This window comes from Hemibagrus wyckioides, linkage group LG25 (genome assembly GCF_019097595.1).
Source record: "Hemibagrus wyckioides isolate EC202008001 linkage group LG25, SWU_Hwy_1.0, whole genome shotgun sequence".
NCBI classification, from domain to species: domain Eukaryota; kingdom Metazoa; phylum Chordata; class Actinopteri; order Siluriformes; family Bagridae; genus Hemibagrus; species Hemibagrus wyckioides.
Genome location: NC_080734.1, coordinates 17413041 through 17435008, shown reverse-complemented (window position 1 = coordinate 17435008; position 21968 = coordinate 17413041). Strand labels below are relative to the sequence as shown.

The following is a 21968-nucleotide window of genomic DNA, read 5'->3' as shown; positions in this document are numbered from 1 at the left end:
TGTCTGAGTCTCTTAGTTCCAGTGAAGAGAAATTGTAATGCTACAGCATACAGAGACATTCAGTACACTTATGTGTTTCCAACTATGGGACATTTTAAGGAAGAACCACAGGTGTGATGGTCAGGTGTCCATAAACCTTTAGTCATATAGTGTATAAACTATACACTGTGATTTTGCATATATTAGGAAGTATGTCTTAAATATAGAAATATTAATATAATCCAGAGATTGTATTTGAATTATACTATTTGACCACTTTGTCAATGGCCCGATTAATTTTAAACCTCAAATAAAGTACACCCAATGTTAGATTTTTCACCCAATATCACCCAATAAAAATCGTAAAGGTAATAATATTTCATTTTGAACAGTTTATCTAGTTCTCTATAGTTTATTCTCTAGTCTATTTGCATGTTTCATATTTAATTCATATTCATAATTCATAAATCATGGGGGAAAAATGACAGCTGCGTCTCTATTAATGAAAAAAAAATATTTGTAGGTTTTTAATAGGCTACTGACACACGTTATATATTTTTTTAAATAAAACATTGTACTTCATCAATCCAAAACATTTTATGAAAATAATATTAGAAATAGTGAAGCCATTTCCGCTTCACTCTGAGACACTCGGCTCTCAGCTTGATCGAGTAGGTTACTAGTATTTTTTAAATTTGTTTGGTCGTATATATATTGGAAGAATTACATCGTAAATAAATAAATCTTCCCATTATTTTACTTATTGATTTCAGGATTACCTACATAAACCACTAATTACATGAATTTTCTGTGTTGCACCTATAAACATGTTTTTATTTTATTTTATTTGTTAATGCAATGTTTTTTTTATTAAAAAAAATAAATACAAATACTCAACAAAAGTGTGTATATATATATATATAACCAACAAATAAATACGAAAAATAATAAAATAAAATAAAATAATGAAAAGTCTTGCTCAATCACATTAATAATAATGTAATAAATAAATATAAAGTTTTTACAGCTTTTTTGTTCCATGTAACAAAAAATCTTTATTGGAAACAAGTAAACCATGACGAGATAGTGTTGCGTCACTATATGTGGGCGTGCCCCACATCTTGCTAGCCCCGCCCCATCGCCGCTATTTCAGTCGGTCAGTAGTGTATCGCGGGTGAGTCGCTTGCAGGCTGTGTGTATGTGTGTGTGTGAGTCGGCACTATTACCGTGTACAGCACAGTAAAAGCTTCTGCCATGGACATATAGATGTTCCTAGAGTGCTATAGTAATAATACAGTGTGGTGGTCGTTTTCGCGCACTTTAAAGAGGATCTGAGTTCACTGAATTAACGAAGGAAGTTCACTGAATTAACAGGAGCAGAAAATTAATCCTCCTCATCCTCCTCATCTCATACTACTCCTTCTCAGCTCACTTTTTCATCGATTACTTGACAGACATGAAGGAAATGGAATCTATTGCTCTTTGTGTGCTTTTCCTCTTCTGCTCCTCTTCTTTCACACAAGGTAAGAGTGTGTTTAATTTGCGTCATAGATATTTATTACACTTATAATGGAATGCGGGATTGCTCTTGCACAGATTGTGCGTATTTTTTTAACTCAAAAGCAAACACTGTCTTTGTAATCGAGACAAACATAACAGATGTTAAGATTAAGAACAACTGCTGCAGAAAGTACAAGCAAGTCACTAGTACGTAGATAAGTGCCACGTGCGCATGTGTTGCTTGTCATTTTTATTTATATATTTATATATATATATATGTTAGTTACATTTTTTTTTTTACATATCCCTTTCTCTAAGTTGAGCTTTCCTAACACACCGATCTAAGTGCCTTTCTTCTTTCACTCACTTTCTCAGCTGTCCTTCTAGTAACCACTTTAAATGTCCATAGGAATGAAAAACAGATCTGCCATTAAATCCTCTATTTCAGGCGACTTCTGGAGAGCTGAGTTGACTTTAATTACAGCCCAGCTCTTCTGCTTCAGCTCTGTGGTGCTGGTGAAGGCACTCCAGCTCTGTGAAAGAACTAAAACTGATTAGAAGGGGAAAATGTGAATCCTGATTACATTACACATTTAGCCAGTCCTGAAAAGCAGAGCTTCTGCTTTGCATTTCACACATGGTCAGCTTGAAAGATGGCCAAATGTGATCGTTGGTGGGTTAAATATGTGTGTGCAAGACTGAAATCATCCATTTATCCATTTTCTGTATCCTTATATGGTTCATGGGGAGCCTGGAGTCTATCCCAGGGCAGTCGGGGCACACTGGATGGGGTGTCAACCCAATCACAGGGCATAAACGCAAACACACACTTATTCATATATACATGGACAATTTAGAGATGCTATTCAGCCTATAATACATGTCTTTGGATTGGAAGAAGAAACCGGAGTGCCCTGAGGAAACCCCTGAAGCACAGGGGCAACATGCAAACTCCACACACACACAAATATGATAACTGCTAAACCACTGTACCTAAGAGAAAGAAACCAAATGATATTTTTTTACTAAATCAAGTAGATCAACTCATAAAAGCAATGCTTCTTAAAAGTTGCCTTAACACTTCTGACTTAATCCTCTTTCTACATTTGAGCGAATACCCATCCAAATCTAAGATAAATAAATGATAAGTTTATGAGGTGGTTCGGATTTATTGAGATACCTGCACCCACTCCAAGTAACATGAGAGAGGAAAAACAAGCATGTGATGGTCGTTTTTGCTTTTTAACCCTGAAACAGAGGTTCCATTGATTTTTAGTGTTTGTATAGAAACGTGTGACTTGGGCTTTTTTTTTCCTCCTACATATTTCCTCACTTAGACATAAACCTCTTTCTCTGTTTATGAGCATTACTAGAGAAAAAGAAAATGGTATTGCATCACTCACTGGTGATATTAGAGATGTGTTTGTGCATTACTGTGGTATCTTTATCAAGGTTTATTTCTCCTTACATGCCATTAAGAACCCCTGAGTTTATACTTTAGGTTCTGAGAATGCTTCACACACCGTCTTGTGAAGTTTCAGCGTCACGTAGGTGGCTGAGCAAGACTCTTCTGAACAAGCAGGGGAACAATCAGGGTTTATTTTTAGAGCCGAACCTCTTTTTGTCACACGGCATGTTCTAGCTGACTGCCTGCTGACATCTTGTTCTGTCCTTGTTCATCTCATTCTGTCCTCACCGCTGGCTTATAAACCCCTTATAAACTTTTATCCGTCTTTCTTTTTGTTCAGCCTAATCACATAAAACTGCAAATGCAGACTTTAATTCTAAATATGGAAATGGTTTGTGTGCCATAGTCAGCAATATTTTTTTTTTTTTTTTTTTACACATGGATGGCTTTTCAGGTTCAGATTTTTCTCTGATCTTCTTTAATGCTAGACCTGATGGTAGAGCATCAAGGAGACTTATGGCGTTAAACCTGATCAAACGCAGAAGTTACACTGACACACACACTTGCACTGTCCTTGTTGTTACATGTCGTCTTTGTCAAGGAGCTGCTTTGCTTTCCCTTGTTTGCTGGTACATGTGAGCCATATTTTTTTGAGTCAGTACATGTAGATAATCCAGCTTAGTCAGTATTACAGTGCAGAACAAGTGTTTAAGGCGTTTAAGTGGAAAAGAAGCATAGGCATTATAAACCGCTGACTGTAAGTCTGGATAAGCAGATTCTTGTCTCTGTTGTTTTGATTTAAAAAAATGTTCCATAGCTGCTATACTTGAGCAGGAAGAGCAGAATTATTTGTCAGATCATGTTGCTTTGTGCATTTTTTTGTAAAGTCATCTGCTTCTTGTAGCAGGGTTAAAATATTTTCACTCTTAAAAAAAAAAAATAAAAAAATTTTTTTAGATTTTAGCAAGTGATATTTGTAATCTTGTTATATTTATGTACGTTTTCTTATTATAAGATTACAATAAACCAATATAGAATTATATAGACTGTATACTTGTGTTACTATTTTAAAACTTTAAATTGTCTTAGCTTTCTAGAAATTAATGCTTAATAATAATAATAATAATAATAATAATAATAATAATAATAATCTGCCAGAAAATGTAAAGCTTAAAAAATAATGCAATATGTCTAGAAATAGAATTAATAACCTTATATTTGGTTTAATGTAATCTTATAATAAGAAATAGAATATCATTTTGGCTATATTCAGGATATTTTAATATGCTAAGAAGATGTATAAACTGTGATTTATGGTCTGAAAAGTCAGGAACCAACGAGAATGAAACTACTTATATCTAATTTTGTATTTATTATTTACAAACTATTCTACACGCTTTGCACATTTTTTTCAGTCACTATATATTTTTTGCTCAACGTATTTGTGTAACATACCTCTTTTTAGATTCCCCTGTATTACGTTTCCATTTGCTGTTGGAGAAACAGATTGTAAAGGGAATAAACTCTGGTATATTTTTCACGAACCAAAATAATCGACCTGAGATCTGATTCGATCCACAATTACTGCACAAAGTGAACCAAACATAGAAATACTGTATGTGATGCACAAAATATTGAAAGCTGGTATTAATATAATTATGTAGTGTATTATTACTGTGCACCAGCTCCTGTGGTTCTCCCTCTTCAGGTTGATTTTTAATGATTTTCTCACACTCTATGCAAAGGTTTGTTTATCGTTTGCCATCACCCTGCTTCTTTCTCTCTCTCTCTCTTTTTTTTTCCCCATTTGGTCCTACTCAGTCCCATCTATCAGTCAGTTCTCCTCTGTCACACAACAGCTACCAGCCTGGGAGGGTGAAGGATAACACATGTTTCATTTGAGACACATGAAGCCAGCCAGCTGCATCTTTTACAGGGTGGCACAACATTCTGAGTAAAGGGTGTATCTATTTGCCCCCTTCTGCATACTTGAGCTCACAGATGCCCTTGTTTGGCTTATTTTGTTCTGATAGTCAGAAGAGAGACCATTCCATCTCTCCAAATCACACAATTTGTGAGCAGTCAATGAAAGTGTTTTATGTAAGTGTTATTCAGCCCTAAAGGGAACCAAAAGGGAATCTGCATCTGGGTAGATAACACTGGAGAGTGTGAATAGTTATATACGGAATCTCAATGGATATTTGATAAATAAAAAAAAAACTTGATTCTTAATATTTGGGGGAATGCTATAGCCAATTTACAGATAAAACAAATGCTGCCTGATATAAAGCACCTAGAGAAACAGAAGGCTTGTTTTGAGCACGACAAAAATTCTGCATACATGCTATGTGATCTGTGTTATGTAAATATACATTACTAGTCCTGTAAGGGTTACATAAGAGGTGAATTTGTACCATAAAGGCCTTAAAATGAACTGAACTGAGACTTGGCAGAGGCTTGACATTGGTATAACATAAACGTCCTGTGAATGACTGAGAAGATCACCTGTGTGTCTAAGCTGAGCAAATCTCCGCTAACAAAGCCATCGATCGTCTCAAAAACTAAATCAGAGAGCACGACTCGGACCACGTGTTGAAATTTTTAGCTTGCTCATGAGGATTTCCACATCATTGCTGAGCAGCTGAGTATACAGCCTTGAGTTTAATGCTTTATTTTGCCTCCTGATGGATTAACAGTGAATGACTCCAGTTAAAAATGGTTATCTTGCTAGTATTGCTAGTATTCTACCACCATTTTAAAAAATACAATAAACTAATTAGGGCAGCATGGTGACAGTGCTTAGCACTGTTGCCTCACAGCAAGAAGGTCCTGGATTCGAACAGGCAGGGGCCTTTCTGTGTGGAGTTTGCATGTTCTCCCCGTGCCTATGTGGGCTTACTCCGGGTACTCCGGGTTTCTTCCTGCAGTCCAAAAACATGTAAATTAGGTTGATTGGTAATTCTAAATTGCCCATAGAGTGTGTGTGGTTGTGGTTGTCTGTCTATATGTGGCCCTGTGATGGACTGCCTTTTGCCCAGTGTGTGCTGGGATAGGCTATCCCTAATTAGGCATAAAGCAGGCATAGAAAATGAATGGATAAACTAATTAAACACATTTGTTGAAGCAGCCATTTTAATTTCAGTATTTTTAAGTAGCTAGTTAGATATCTTTTGAAAGGAAAGTATGGCTAGCCATTTGCTAGTTACAGTAATGTAGTATTTGGTTGGGTTACAGTTTATATAGGGACTTAATAATAAAGGTGTAAATTCATCACATTTTTATCACATAATTTCACTCCTCTGTTGTAGACTGAGTGATTGTTGACCTTTTCTCTACTTGCGTTGGTCATTAGTTGAACCTTCTGCTTTTTTTTGTCCTTATCCAATCTAAATCCTTGTGTCCCCTCAGTCTCCTCTAGTGGTTTGAACTCATCAGATCAGAGAATGTTTGCTGTTTGAACTCGCCTTCAAAGCTGCGATTAACAAAACCGCATGCTAAATGAATGCTAGTTTAAAAAGCAGACGCTCGGCCAGGTGCACGTGTCCAGGTGTGTGTGTGTGTGTGTGTGTGTGTGTGTGTGTGTGTGAGATGATGGTTGTGGCGATCTGAGAGACACACTTTTTTTTTTTTTTTCTGCCTCTACTGATGCACCCACCTTACCCCCGTCCCACCTCTGTCTCTTTCTTTCTGTTTTCATTTTCTTCCACATAGCATTTCCTATGAGTTTCTCTTTATTCATCTCTGTAAAATGTACATCTCTGCTTCTGCCAGGCGTCATCTTTCCTCCTGCCTCTCCACTTTCCTTCACACATGCTTTATTTCAGTACTTTCACTTCCATTGCCAGGATTTCACACCTCTTTGCTTCTCCTCACCTTTTAATTCTTCTCAGAACTCGTTCTCCTCTCTTCCTTATCTGATAGAAATAATGCTGCATTCGATTTGCATCCGAAGCAGGAATTAAATCATTTCTACAACCTCTGTTTATTTTTCTGAGGTAAAAAGTGGGGGAAAAACATAGGGACCTCTATGCTAATTTTTTTAGCAACAAGCAAATGAGTGATGTGTATTTTGCTCCTCAAAACAGTCAATGTTCTAGATTTAAAAGCGAATTTGTTTGTATGTTCATAGACCTAAAGCAAATACTTGTCTTACCTTTAAGTGATTTATACTGTACATATGGGATGCTTTGTTTGCTGTTGATGCCGTGGGTAGCCATGTTGATTTGACGTCACTTGCTGAACTTCTGTGTTTCTGAGTAGGACAGATTAAGATGGTTTGGACATGTTCGGAGGAGGGAGAGTGAGTATATTGGTAGGAGAATGTTGGACATGGAGCTGCCAGGCAGGAGGCAAAGAGGAAGGCCAAAGAGGAGGTATATGGATGGAATAAATGAGGATATAAAGCTAGTGGTTGCAAGTGTTGAGAATGCAGAAGATAGGGATAGGTGGAGGGAGATGATTCGCTGTGGCGACCCCTGATGGGATAAACCAAAATAAGAAAAAGTTGAGGGAGCATTTTTTTCTTTAACTTTCTTTTATCCATCCAATAATATTGACAATGATCATGATCATGATAATGATAAAGATGGTGGTGATGAGAGCACAGTGGCTTAGTAGGACTGTCAGTGCCTTGCAATTCTGGGAGCTTGTATGTTCTTCCCCGTGCTTCGGTGGTTTCCTCAGGGTACTCCCCTTTCCTCCTCCAGTCTGAAGATATACATGTTGTAGGCAGATTGACTACTCTAAATTGAAATACCTTGTGTCCAGAGTCCCCTGCGATAAGCTGTATGTTCTCTGTGACCCTGTGTAGGATAAGCGGTGCTGAAAATGGATTGATGATGATTTGTGATGATAATGACGATGTAATCAGACCAGTTCAGCAGTTCATTTGTAACAGAATCCGTTTTGCTTTCTGACTGTGTGTGTGTGTGTGTGTGTGTGTGTGTGTGTTTGCGCGCTGTGACTCATTTACACATATTGAGGCTTGTGGTATAGAAACTAACAGCAGGCTATCTGAATCTCAGTCCCCGAGGCAGATGTAAGTTGAAAATAGATTGATCATTATTTTATTGGAGGCTCTAAAGGTTTTTGTGGTGTTGCTTAATGATGTGATTTCATCCAGTAAGTTATTTGTTAAATATTTATGTCTGTTAGTAAAATTGCCGTATATGAACATACTGTATGTATGTGGTTTAATGTTTAGAAACACAGAAATCCGGATGGATGGATGGATGGATGGATGGATGGATGGATGGATGGATGGATGGATGGATGGATGGATGGATAGATAGATAGATAGATAGATAGAAGGGTGTGTGAATGGATAAACAGACAGACAAACAGACAAAGAAATGTGTGGGGGTGGATAGATAGATAGGTAGATAGATAGATAGAGTGTAGGGGTGGACAGACAGACAGACAGACAGATGGTTGTGTGAATGGATAAACAGACAGACAAACAGACAAAGAAATGTGGTGGGGGAGGATAGATGGATCGGTAGATAGATAGTGTGGGAGTGAACAGACAGACAGATAGAAGGATGTGTGGATGGATAAGCAGACAGACAGATAGATAGCCTATGTGTTACCATCTGTACACATCTCCATAATCATTTCAGAACTAAGTTAATTCGAATAAAAAAGCACAGGTTGTGTTATTGAGAGGTCCGGTGCGACCCCCAGGCTGGAGAAAGAGTGTGGGTGAGTGGACACAAAGTGCAAGAAGAGGAAACATAGTGATTATGAACCGAGGCGAGAAGGACGAAACATAACTCCTGGATAGCTGACTCATTTCTCTCAACCGTTTTGCTTTCGCCCTCTGAGTCTCACTACATACCAGTAAACTCTATAACTATACACTGCTGTCAGTCTGCCTCTAACATCCCTGTAGGCCAAATGTTTCGACAAGAGCGCAGGGGGTTCAGTGGTAGACTTCAGGTGTTGACGTAGGCAGCCTACAACACATTCAAACACTGATTCTTTTATTTAACTACTGAAAAGAGAGTTTCCCACTACACTTAAGCAAACCCTATATAATTGCCGGTGATAAATGCGGTCGTTGTGCGTTGCGGCACTCACATGTGAGCAGTACTAAGTGTGTGTTTGCGTCAGGAGAGTGTAAGCCGTGGTACTCCATCACTCTGGAGAACAGGGGCATTATTGTGGGGCTCAGGGTGTGGTAGATTGGGCTACACACACACACACACACACACACTCCCTGAGGACACTGACTTGTGGTGTGAGAGAGAGAACTGTTTGAGAGAGTCAGCTGCTCTGAGATATGTGGTTCTGAGGAATCGTGTTTAATAAAAAGGGGAAGGGTTGAACGCGGGGACAAGAACTACTGTCTGGTGTTTTTTTTTTAATTGGGTGAAATGGCCCTTGTTCCCCTTTTAAAAAATTGAAAAGGTCAGTCTAAAACTAAAACCCGCCTCCAATTTCAAACTTCTTAACTACATGCTTTGTGTTAAAACACTTTTTTCAGCCGCATTTTTTCTCTTATTTATTCTCCAAAATGCCGGCTTCAGATCAGCCGCTACGAAGCTGTAGCTAGAAAGAAACATGGCTGCTTGTGTATACAGAAAAACAATTGGTGGTCATCTCCAGCTGCCCTGAGATGTAACACAAACGGCAGCTTCAGAGCCGCATGTGTCTCAGAGGAAGCATGTGTTCGTCCTCACCTTCTGTGGCTGCTAGCTCTTGCATGACTAATATGTTCAATTATTTTTAGATGTACAACTGATCCCGGAAACTTCTAGTTCATGTATTTGAAGCTGGGTTCACTGATTTGGGTTTATATGTATTATTTTGAGAGATAAGTTAGAGTGGAGAAAGTTTAAAAAGTATGTTTTTTGTAACTTTTCCTACTGCTGGCTTTTTTAAATGTGTGTTTGTGTCATTGTGGTTTCAGATAAGTGTAACATACACAGTGTGCATAAGTGTGTTCATGCTGGAGAGAAACCTTTGTGTGGTGTGACTTCTTTCTCTGGCTGGTAGAGTAAATGAGTGTGTGTGTGTGTGTGAGTGAGTGATTAGGACTGCTATGAGAGTGGCGTGCTTCTCTATCAGTACTCTAATAACATTAACATGGAGTCACTGGCTTCTCTCAAAATGGTCACAGAAGAGGGAGGGACAGCATCTAAGGGGAAGAGCGAGGAAATGGGTTACTGTGGAAGACTCGATATGATAGCAGAGAAGGAGAGGAGGGCAAAAGCGGGAAGCTGAGATTTCATAAGGAGAGCAAGTGTGTACTGGTTTAAACTCTGGAGAGCTGCTCTCAGTAACACTGTACCTGACACCGGATCCGAGCGATCTCGGACATTACGGGAATATCATGATGGAGCAAAAAGTGAAGTACTCCAGTCAGAATTTCACCCTCCATTTTTGGGTAATAATGTCAGGATGGAGTCAAACAAATGAAAGCAAGATTTAGAGAGGTATTAATCTTGTCTTCGACTTGTCTAGGAATTCAGAATTATGTAATTCGAGCTGTAAACTGTAGGGAAAAAACATGGATGCCTCCCTCTAAGTTTTTAAAGCAGCATGCTAACTTTTAAAGTGTGTATTTTGCGCCTCAAAACAGTGTATCTGTATAGTCCGTGTTATAAATTTAACAAGCGGACATGTCTGTATCTGGATCGATACGGCTGCTGTGTGTAGCGACGTTGTTTGTGATATCACGGAGTTGATAAGACGTTGTTAGCTTGGATGCATATTGCAGGCTTCTGTGATCTCGGCAGCGATCGATGTATTGTACTGTGTAAGTGGCTAATGTAGGTCATCTATCTTCCTGATGCCAATGATGCAGTCAGTGAGTTTAGGTTCAGCTGGTAAGCACTGTGTCATACGAGGATGCTGACTTTACTTTGTACACTGCTGTTTTTATTTCAGAGCATGTAATTGGACTGTTTGCCTCTTGTTGTTGTTTATCTTTAAATTCCAAGTGATGGGGTGGAACAGGAATTTCATAATTGCTATAATTTTTGCTCGTCTTGCAGAGAAACACAGGAGCAAAAGTATTGTCTCTTTTTAGATGTCCAAGTCAGACATAATTGCCCCTGGGGTTTTAATCAGCTACAGACCTCCATTTGGCTCATTCCTTATTCATAATGACCAGATAGGACTCATTTCCAATTAGAAGATCCAGATTGTTCTAAATAATATATATTACAAGGGAATCTTTTAATAGCAGCTCTTCTAGTTTTGTGTCCTGTGTTGTCGCCTTAGTCCCTCTTTAACACTTGTATGTTAAAATAGATTAATCACTCTGCTCTCTCCCTCTGGATCATCTCTCAGCCACCCACAAACACATGATGAGCCCATTATGCTTGTTCATGAGTTGCTTGCAGGAAGTCATTAGGAAGTCATTCTCCTGTACATGCAAGTCCTCAGTTCCCATCAAGTCGTTATCCTGTAACAGATTTCTCAAGATGTGTTTGACATGTAGCTGCCAGATCATGTTATAAGGAACCATGTTTGCCTATAACCTTGTGTGTGTGTGTGTGTATGTGTGTGTCTAGGTGAACATGATTCCAACTCATCTGCACTTCCTCAGAACTTCACCATACCATCCACCTCTGCACCTCCCCAAAGGTCGTCCACTACACAACCAGAATCCCTTTTAAGACCTACACTTCTCACCGCTTCCTCCGAGGGAGATAACAGAGATAACGACACCCTCAGCCATAACGATACAGCGAACAGCACAGATGCTCCAGGTGAGGCTTTATAGCTTTCCTCATCTGTATGTGATCAAGCCTTGACACCTCAGATATATTTCTCTCGTGTGTGTAGACCAGGATGAGTAAGAAAAATTGAACTCTTGCAGCTTAGTGAATAGCAGTTTTATGTAATGACAGCTTAATCATTTTTTACCCTTAGCGGTCCTTGACACTGCTCTAGAATGGGCTATAAATGGCCACTGCAAGACAAAATAATAATAAAGAAGTACACTATATTGCCAAAAGTATTGGGACACCCCTCCAAATCATTGAATTCAGGGGATGGGCTCGGCCCCTTAGTTCCAGTGTAAGGAACTCATAATGCTTCAGCATACCAGGACATTTTGGACAATTTCCTTGGTCAATATGGGGAGGACCCCCTCCTGTTCCAACAAGACTACGCACCAGTGCACAAAGCAAGGTCCATAAAGACATGGATGGTCGAGTTTGGTGTGGAGGAACTTGGCTGGCCTGACCTCAACCTGATAGAACACCTTTGGGATGATTTAGAGCGGAGACTGCGAGCCAGGCCAAAACTGGGACGTCTGCCTTTACATGCACATGAATGTAATATGGAGTTGTCCCACCCTTTGCAGCTATAACAGCTTCAAATCTTCTGGAAAGGCTTTCCACAAGGTTTAGGAGTGTGTTTATGGGAATTTCTGACCATGAAATTGTCTAAAATGTCGTGGTATGTTGAAGCATTAAGAGTTCCTTTTTAACTGGAACTAAGGGGCCGAGCCCAACCCCTGAAAAACAACACCTGAATTCAATGATTTGGAGAGGTGTCCCAAAACTTTTGGCAATATATTGTATATTCCCCTCCTTGGAACTCATTCTTGGAACATTCACACATACAGCTACTCACAGTGACAAAGTACACTGCTTGTTGTTCCAGATTATGGCTTTAAATAGTTTTTCTATTCCTTTTTTTGTCTTTGTCTTGCAACTGTCTTTTTAGTTGCAGAAGTCTCAGTCAACATCACCTCTAACACAAATGTATTCTCCCTTCTCTCTGTGTTCGCTTCCTTCCTCGGACCTTAGAAGGCTGTTTCTTTCCCTCTAATCTTGCTTGGATCTTCGGTAGCCTGCTGAACTCTTTTTTTCCTTTTATTGTCTCATTCGCTCACAATGCCTGCAGAAATGGAGTGTTTTATGTAAATTAGTACTAGATGAGGGTTAAACGGTGTAATGGTGTAGTGTGTTCTACACATGTGATTAGTAGCAGTAAGCTTTGTGTCCATGAAGCTAGGAGCGATTCATCGGTGGTGCTACAAGCGTTCGATGAATCAGATGTGGATTTCGTTCTCAACATTATTATGCACCGTAATCTGATGAAGAAGAGCCACTGTTATTTAATAGTTCAAATAATATAATACATTGTTTTCTAAATTGCATTACTGCAGTTTGTAGAAGTTTTATAAACAACACATACACTATACACAAACATTTTTTACCGTAAAATCCAAATGAAATCATTCTTCTGTTTATCGTATTTGGGTTTGTGTGTATATCCAAGACATGAGATGAAGAGCAGAGACGGCCTAGGCAGAGCCCGTGGAGCTCGATAAACAGAAAGAATGTGGTTTGTTGCACAGATAATACATACTGTATACCATAACATAAAGACGGAAGCTGATCATGCACATCGTCTGTTTCGTAGGCTGTCTGAAACAAGTAAGTTCGACTTGTCAATTTGTCGACTTGTCAACCTAGTAGGTGTGTGTGTGTGTGTGTGTGTGTGTGTGTGTGTGACAAGGCTGACCTAAATTTAAGCCATGTGTGTGTAAGTGTAAATGTGTACTGGCAGACTACTAATTTGTTGATCCGCTGCATTGCCAGTGTTGAGCAGTCTAAGCCATGCAGTACACTATTTGTGAAACAATAGGATCAAACAAACCTGGGCACATAGAATTACAAAAGAGGCACAGTAAATCTAAGCTAGAACGATGGCTATGGGGCGGAGGGGGTGGAGGAGGTGGATGCGGGAGGCAGTGTGACAAAAGGCAGTGTGAGATTTTACAGGAAGGTGAGAAGGTTTGAAGCCTGATGACGTTTCTGTTGCTTCGGTTCATTTGCAAGTGCAGAAAAGCACCTCGTCAGCACAACCCCTGTCGTCACCACAACATCTGTTGGCAGACGCACACGTGCGCACACACACACACACACACACACACACACACACACACACACACACACACACACACCTTATGTGCATGTGCTACCACACTTTTTTCAGTGTAAAAAAGAAGAGCTGCAAGCTCAGGGGTCCAAGCACTACATAGCACCACCCTGTGGTAAAATTTTGTCCTCCATCACGATCTGGTTATAAAAATAGCTGTCGTGTTTTATTTCGTTGCTTTATGAAGCACTCCAGATATCTGACATCGCTGTCTTTTTTTGGCTGTCGTTGTCTACCTTGTTATGTAACCGAATTTGAAAGTAGTGTGTGGCTTCAAATCATTAGTCTCAGAAGAATCAAGACAAAGGTATTAGGATTTTTGGTCTTGGTGGTGTACAAATTGGGCTGCTTCAAGACAAGGTGCTTAACTAAATGACCAGGTTTTGTGCTACTTGCCAAATGTTTTAATCGGATGAACAGCATAGGAGCACATGGAGAAAGAAAACTTTTTAGAATAGCAGAAATAATACAACATGATGGTGTAATTTGGTGCAGAGATTATGAGTGTAAATATACCTCGATCTTACCTCATTATCTTTAGTACCTTTTTAAATTCTTGTTTTTGCACTGTTTATTACTTATCACCTATACCTTTACAATTTTAATTTTAAATGATTTTATTATAGTTTATTTGCATTTTTTTTAGATTTTGTACCCTTAAATTGTAGTATTTAGTATTTTTTTATATTCCTAATTTATTTTTTATTTATTACATTATTTCCTATGCTTGTGGATACTTCTGGAAATTGTAAATTTCCCTTTGGGATGAATAAAGTATCTGTCTGTCTGTCTACACATCTATCTATCTATCTATCTATCTATCTGTCTATCTATCTATCTATCTATCTATCTATCTATCTATCTATCTATCTGTCCACACACCCTTCTGTCTGTCTGTCTGTCCACACACCCTTCTGTCTGTCTGTCTGTCCACACACCTTTCTGTCTGTCTCTGTCCACACACCCTTCTGTCTGTCTGTCTGTCTGTCTCCGTCTGTCTGTCTGTCTGTCTCTGTCTGTCCACACACCCTTCTGTCTGTCTGTCTGTCTGTCTGTCCACACACCCTTCTGTCTGTCTGTCTGTCTGTCCACACACCCTTCTGTCTGTCTGTCTGTCCACACACCCTTCTGTCTGTCTGTCCACACACCCTTCTGTCTGTCTGTCTCTGTCTGTCCACACACCCGTCTGTCTGTCTGTCTCTGTCTGTCCACACACCCGTCTGTCTGTCTGTCTGTCTCTGTCTGTCCACACACCCGTCTGTCTGTCTGTCTGTCTCTGTCTGTCCACACACCCGTCTGTCTGTCTGTCTGTCTCTGTCTGTCCACACACCCGTCTGTCTGTCTGTCTCTGTCTGTCCACACACCCGTCTGTCTGTCTGTCTGTCTGTCTCTGTCTGTCCACACACCCGTCTGTCTGTCTGTCTGTCTCTGTCTGTCCACACACCCGTCTGTCTGTCTGTCTGTCTGTCTCTGTCTGTCCACACACCCGTCTGTCTGTCTGTCTGTCTCTGTCTGTCCACACACCCTTCTGTCTGTCTGTCTGTCTGTCCACACACCCTTCTGTCTGTCTGTCTGTCCACACACCCTTCTGTCTGTCTGTCTGTCCACACACCCTTCTGTCTGTCTGTCTGTCTCTGTCTGTCCACACACCCGTCTGTCTGTCTGTCTGTCTCTGTCTGTCCACACACCCGTCTGTCTGTCTGTCTCTGTCTGTCCACACACCCATCTGTCTGTCTGTCTGTCTCTGTCTGTCCACACACCCTTCTGTCTGTCTGTCTGTCTGTCCACACACCCTTCTGTCTGTCTGTCTGTCCACACACCCTTCTGTCTGTCTGTCTGTCTCTCTGTCCACACACCCGTCTGTCTGTCTGTCTGTCTGTCTGTCTGTCTGTCTCTGTCTGTCCACACACCCATCTGTCTGTCTGTCTGTCTGTCTGTCTGTCTGTCTCTGTCTGTCCACACACCCGTCTGTCTGTCTGTCTCTGTCTGTCCACACACCCGTCTGTCTGTCTGTCTCTGTCTGTCCACACACCCGTCTGTCTGTCTGTCTCTGTCTGTCCACACACCCGTCTGTCTGTCTGTCTGTCTGTCTGTCTGTCTGTCTGTCTGTCTGTCTCTGTCTGTCCACACACCCGTCTGTCTGTCTGTCTGTCTGTCTCTGTCTGTCCACACACCCGTCTGTCTGTCTGTCTGTCCACACATCCATCAATCAATCAATCAGCCAGCCAGCCAGCCAGCCAATACACTAGGTGTCTACACACCTTTGGTGATTTGGCCCCTAATGACTCCTCACAGTGGATTTATTGTGTGATTTGTTTGTGTCTAATCATGCGAGAGCTGTGCCAGTTGTAGATGTCAGACATGGAGACAAAAGCAGCATTTTCTGAGATGATTGTTCTTTTTTTGGAAGTAAAATATTTTGCTTGACTAAATAAGGGCTGTTGTGGCCCTTGTATAGTGTACTCAGATATCAGTGAGTTTTAAAATGATCCATTTTATAATACTATCCAACTCCATACACCAAAGTGAATGCTTTCATTTCCTTTTGTATGGGTAGCTAATGTAGCTCATTATTTCATTACTTTAATATTTAAACTGATGCATTCATTCATTCATTTATAATGTAAACTAATGCTATCTTTTGCTAGCAGTGATCAAATACTATTCAGTTTTCAGATTGAATTCATATCTAAGTTTCTATGTATCCTTGTGATTTTTACCATAAAGGTTTTGCCCCAGGAGCTGCTGGACCTACAGTGACTACTCTTGCACCCACAACCGGTACAAATGCTCCAGGAAATCTAACAGACAGCCAAGGCAAGACTAATCTTTCACCCGGAGATAACCAGACCTCAACAACAACCAATACAACATTACACACCAACGCTACCACACCTCTTCCCAAAGGCGAGCCTAAAACGAGCACCTCGGCTCCCACTACAACCTCCCAGAATATTACTGCCTCCACTACACCTCAGATTACCACCAGCCCATCAGCAACAACCACTCAAAGCAGGGGCAAATCTTCAACTGTTACAAGCAAAGGCACATCTGCTCCAACCACCATTACAACTACCACCACAACTACCCAGGCCACAGAGTTTAGCAGCACTCCTGTCCTGGCGAAAGCTCGTGTAGACAATCCGTCTGAGCTGAACGTCGGAGACATCCCTGAAAGTGAGTGTTATTTTTTATTTTTAAATATTCAGGCTCACAAGCATAATCTAATATAGTGGAAAATAAGCTGTGTGTGTGTGTACACAGCTGTTAATAATAGTGTCTGCTTTTTCACTTATCACTCTTTTGATTTGTTTAGGCTTCTTCTTTTGCAGCATGGATTCTCTCTTTGTACTCGAGTGTGCCAGTGTGTGCTTGACTATTTGTTCTAACATGATGAATGAAGTAGCCTCCTATTCATCGCCCTATTATCACAGCACAGACACACACAGACACACACACGCACCGCTTTTTGTAACTGAGGACTCTCCAAAAAACCTATAGTGAGCACTTGGGGAAAAGCTGATTGTGTGTGGAGAACAAGAGTGTTATTATAATGTTGGAGGCTTTGAGGCTGGTCTGGGCCAGGGACGTCTTTACGCTGACAAAACAAGTGAACAGACGGAGCTTTGTTCTCCTGCCAGCTTGTATCAATATAGCACACAAACAAATATTGATATACTGATTTATACAGTAAAGACTGGCACTGTACAGCATGTGTATCCTGCTTGCTCAGTTATGCAGTGTATCTTTGGAGAAATTGTGCCTTATGCATACACACACTTAACAGGGCAGGATTAATGGTTATGGTTACCAGGACCACCCTGTCTTATTCCAGACTGGAAAAATGATCAAATCTGCTGCAGTCTGTGAATACTGGTTCAGCCAAATTCTGTGAAAAAAATGAATGAATGGTATAAAAAGACAAGGTTTGATTTTTCAGTGATACACTTTGACTACTCTACGTACAGAAACAAACAATATGGAACTATTCCCATTTCTATTGCTTTGTTACCTTGACTTAAAAGGAGTTTACCATGAGATTACTCTGGATGGTACCACTTAGAAACTATAAAGACAGCTTTGGATATCCTCATAACTAAAATTCACTGCAAAAAGGAACGGTTTTGCTCTGAAGTCTTATCCACCTATCTAACTGAAGGTCATTAACTGTCCAGTGATAAAGTTAAAGCTATATGAGCATCAGGTATTTTTGAATTCATTACTCTAAAGATGCTCAGAAGGTCCTGTTTACACAATTAGGACTTTTTTTGACTACAGTATATAGTATACAGTGTAAAAGGGGAATGAAATGGTGTGAATATAAATCGTGTCACCCAGATGAGGATGGGTTCCCTTTTGAATCTCAAGGTTTCTTCTATTATTTCTGGAATTTATATATTTCTATAAAGCTGCTTGCTTTATTAAATGAGCTATGTAAATAAAATTGAATTGAATTAAGCCTGGAAAGTTTGTAGAGGAATATTATAGAGAGTTTTTGGTTAAAAAAAAACTGAATCTCTTCAATACATGTCATAATACAATGAATTTAATAAAATGTTCAGAATTAACAATATTTTTCCACTTTTCCTCTCTTCTTGTTTTGTTTTCCCCCGGCTTTTGTGCTCTGTCGTGATTTCCAGACTCTAATACGTCAACAGATCCTCTCTTGGCCGGCTTGGTGTCCGTGTTTGTCGTGACCGCTGCCATTGTTGCTCTTCTAATTTTCCTGAAATTCAGACACAGGAATGAGCGTCCGGAATTCCGTCGACTCCAGGATCTCCCCATGGTGGGTCTCCCGTTCTATATAAGTCATTCAGTCTCATTCACACTTAAATTCCAAAAATGAATAAAACCTATGGTATTTTTTACATATAACTCTATATTTTTCTTTGTGTTCTAGGATGATATGATGGAGGACACGCCTCTTTCCATGTATAGCTACTGAGTGCTCCCGAGAAACCCTTAAAAAGCCTCGAATGACTCCTAGGCCTCTGAGTCATTACGAACACCGATCTATTCCTATTTTTCATTCTTTTTCCAGTTCCTAAACTGAGACTTGAGCTTAATTATCCAGTCATGAGTTTGTGGTTGGAACTGAACAAGGGCCGGGTTGAGCGGCACAGATTTAGAGGACTTTTAAACAGTCAGTTTTTTTTTTATTGGAGACAGAATGTCACACAGTCCTGCTTCTTAAAACATGCAAACGAGGTTTTATGGCCTCTGTTGATTGTCTTGCGGGGCAAATCCCATTTAAAATAGACAGAGAGACTCATTATATTAACATTTGATATTTCTTTTAAACAGAAAACCGAGGCTTGTTGACTGAGTCGAGAGGCATAGCTTTGTCTGTATCATTAGGAATCCCTCACAGTGAGGGTACCTGATGATATGATGTATTTAAATACACTCCACCCTAAATCCTTCTCCTTGCAAAACATAAAATTACACAAATTCCCAAATCCTAGAACTTGCTTATTTCGTCAAATGTATTTGGGATAACCAAAAAAATGAAGACCAAATGAGTAATGTGCCTTTTAATGCAAAATTTTAATGCTCCTGGTCAGCTATTTTGTTTGTGTGTGTGTGTGTGTGTGTGAGACAGAAAGACTGGCTTGTTGTGTTTTATTGCAATTTAATGACTTTTAATGCCGCAGACCAAACTAAATGATGCCGAATAGCAATTGTGGAATTTATTAACTGCTTGCTCTGAGAGGCTAATGAGACTCTACACCAACCCTTTATTAAAGCAAAGGTCACTTGGACGGTAAATTTCTTAAGTTTATAAATAAGACTCCGGCTAACTATAAAACATAAATATCTGGTGTGCTATAAGTGCCTAATTTAGAGTGTTGCGAATTTATTTACTGGAATATTAAATAATAAAACATAACCATTTCCCCATTCACACATGCCATGATTAGTTTTTCAGTGTGTATATAGGTGTGTGTGTGTGTTATGGTTGTTGCTGATGTGTCTCTATATGTGATTTATCTAGTAGGAGATCCAGCACATGATGATTTCTCCGAAGAAATGTTTTTCAACTGGTCTATGTAAATCAGATAGGGTAGCCGGGCAGTATAATTCGTTAAATTCGCCTTGAAGCACACGCTGCGATATTATAAGAACAAAACTGACTGATGCTTTATTTGTCGTGCTGGCATTTAGTTTAAGGTTTAATGGAACTTTGGATTTGTTCATTAAGGCTCCGCTGTAAACAAGCCACAATGAACCGAAAAATTTTGCTCGGAGCTCTGAAAGTCATGGCGATGGAATTGCGTACAAGCTCATGAAGTGGTTATAAGATCACAGTATGACATTTTAAGTGGGCTGTTGCTTGCAAGCCACAGGAAACAATGACGAGAGAGGAGCTTTGATGCGAGGAGGATTACTCTGCTGCCTGGATCACAGTGTAGGCATTTGCTCTTTTAGTCCGTCATCAGCGTTGATGGAGATTGAGTCAAGTAAAATCATTGGGATTGGTGTCTGTTATCTATCTAAATAAATCTGGAGTCCCATGCTGGTCACAACCTTCTCTGTACAGTGTGTGTGTGGAGGCAGACTGAGCTCATAGTGACATTAAATGTGTCATTGTTGATAGATTGATCAGTGAGCAAGACCCTTACTGTATCCCACATAGGTTTTTCATACAGCAGTTGTGCACCATGCATGATTTACACATAACATGATTAATGGTTTTTAAATTTGTAGTAAATCAGGGTTTACTCAAACCTTGCCCTAGAGGGTTTAGCTCCAACCCTGATCAAACTCCTCTACCTGTGATTTTCTAATGATCCTGACGACACCGATTAGCGTGCTCAGGTGTGTTTGATTAAGGTTAGAGCTAAACTCTGCAGGAAAGTGGATCTCGTGGGCTAGATTTGAGGATCCCTGTAGTAAATCTTGCTCACAGGGTTAAACTGATATCCCACCATCCTTTAGCGGTAAAAGTATAAGCTAGCAAAAATGTAAAAAATTAAAATCACTTGTACAAATCGCTTGTATTGATTACACCAACATGCTCGTGTGTGAACGTGATGATGAATGTGCTCACAGCACAACTAATGTAAATTCAGTGCTGACCATTTTCACTTGTACACTTTTACGCAGTATATAAAACTGGCTTTTTTGTGTGTGTCTCTTGCTGTTTAGTAGCTCGTTCATTTGCACTTTATTGTGGGGTCTCCAGGAGGAGGAGGAGGAGGAGGAGGAGCGGTGTTGTGTTGTGATTATTTTTAGGAAGAGAAGGTTTAAGAATTGTCAGAATAACACGTGCAGCTTTTTTTTGTTTTGTTTTTATTTTAATTTTGTGAAAGTGAACCTGGTTGCTATTTTGTCACGCTTGTAATATGATAAAGATTGGTGTTGTATGAACATGCACTCTTGGAAGGAGCCCATTACCTGGCGGTTAGGAGGTTAGACGTCATATTGCCTGGACCCGGCATGTGCCAAGCTGTAATTAAAAGTGTCCATCATTTCATATTCAGTTATGATTCATCACATTGTGCAAAAGGCACTCAGCAGGATCCATGACGAGTCTGTGCTTGTCTGAGATAGATAGGTAACTAACTAAGACTGCTCGTGTCAGCCAAGAGCAGGACGAGGAGCAGTATTGATGAGGCAGTTCAACCTTAAAGACGAACCCTTCTAAGCTTACATGACTGTTCATGCTTTTCTTTCGGCCCCATTATCGCTCTCATCATTGAGGTCGACTCACTCGTGGTTGCTTTACAAGTTACAAGAGGCTGAAATGGAAAATGTAATACCATCAACAGGCGGTGCTTGCTCAGGCAATTTTTATGATGTATAGAATAATTCAGCCACACACAACGACTGACAGGTTTAAAAAAAGCCATATATTATATTTCAACTTGGTGAGTTTTTGTTCTTCTCTTCTGCTAGACTTAAATTGAACCTTTATTAATGAACATTAACACTTCAAGACAAAAGACTGATTTTCCAGTTCAGTTCGTTCACCTCTATAACTGAAATAAGGTCCGTGTTAACACACAGACTCAACAACAGACCTTTCTCTGATGAAGTTAGAAGCATACTTCACATGTCATGTCTCTTGTGGTGTTCTGCTTTATGTACCAGAAGTGCTGTTTTTGTATTAAAAAAACCTGTTTGATGTTCCAAATGTTTTTTTTTATTATTATTAAATTTCTTTACAACATATTAA

General features: G+C 39.8%; 1 protein-coding gene across 1 annotated transcript; it reads left to right on the top strand.

Annotated features, from left to right (window-relative positions):
• The first annotated feature begins 1130 nt into the window (after positions 1-1130).
• Positions 1131-21962, top strand: LOC131345732 (uncharacterized). The gene is made up of 5 exons (XM_058378771.1): positions 1131-1502; positions 11407-11604; positions 16517-16966; positions 18430-18575; positions 18690-21962. Exons 1-5 carry the CDS (start codon positions 1436-1438, stop codon positions 18732-18734), a joined length of 906 nt encoding a protein of 301 aa, XP_058234754.1. The 5' UTR covers positions 1131-1435; the 3' UTR covers positions 18735-21962.
• The last annotated feature ends 6 nt before the right edge of the window (positions 21963-21968 follow it).

What these genes read in the sequence shown, in the direction of transcription:
- LOC131345732 (XM_058378771.1), top strand. Translation starts at nt 1,436, where the DNA reads ATGAAGGAAATGGAATCTATTGCTCTTTGTGTGCTTTTCCTCTTCTGC. An exon ending in CTCCTCTTCTTTCACACAAG is followed by an intron (nt 1,503 to 11,406) that starts GTAAGAGTGTGT and finishes GTGTGTGTCTAG; the next exon opens with GTGAACATGATTCCAACTCA. An exon ending in GAACAGCACAGATGCTCCAG is followed by an intron (nt 11,605 to 16,516) that starts GTGAGGCTTTAT and finishes TTTACCATAAAG; the next exon opens with GTTTTGCCCCAGGAGCTGCT.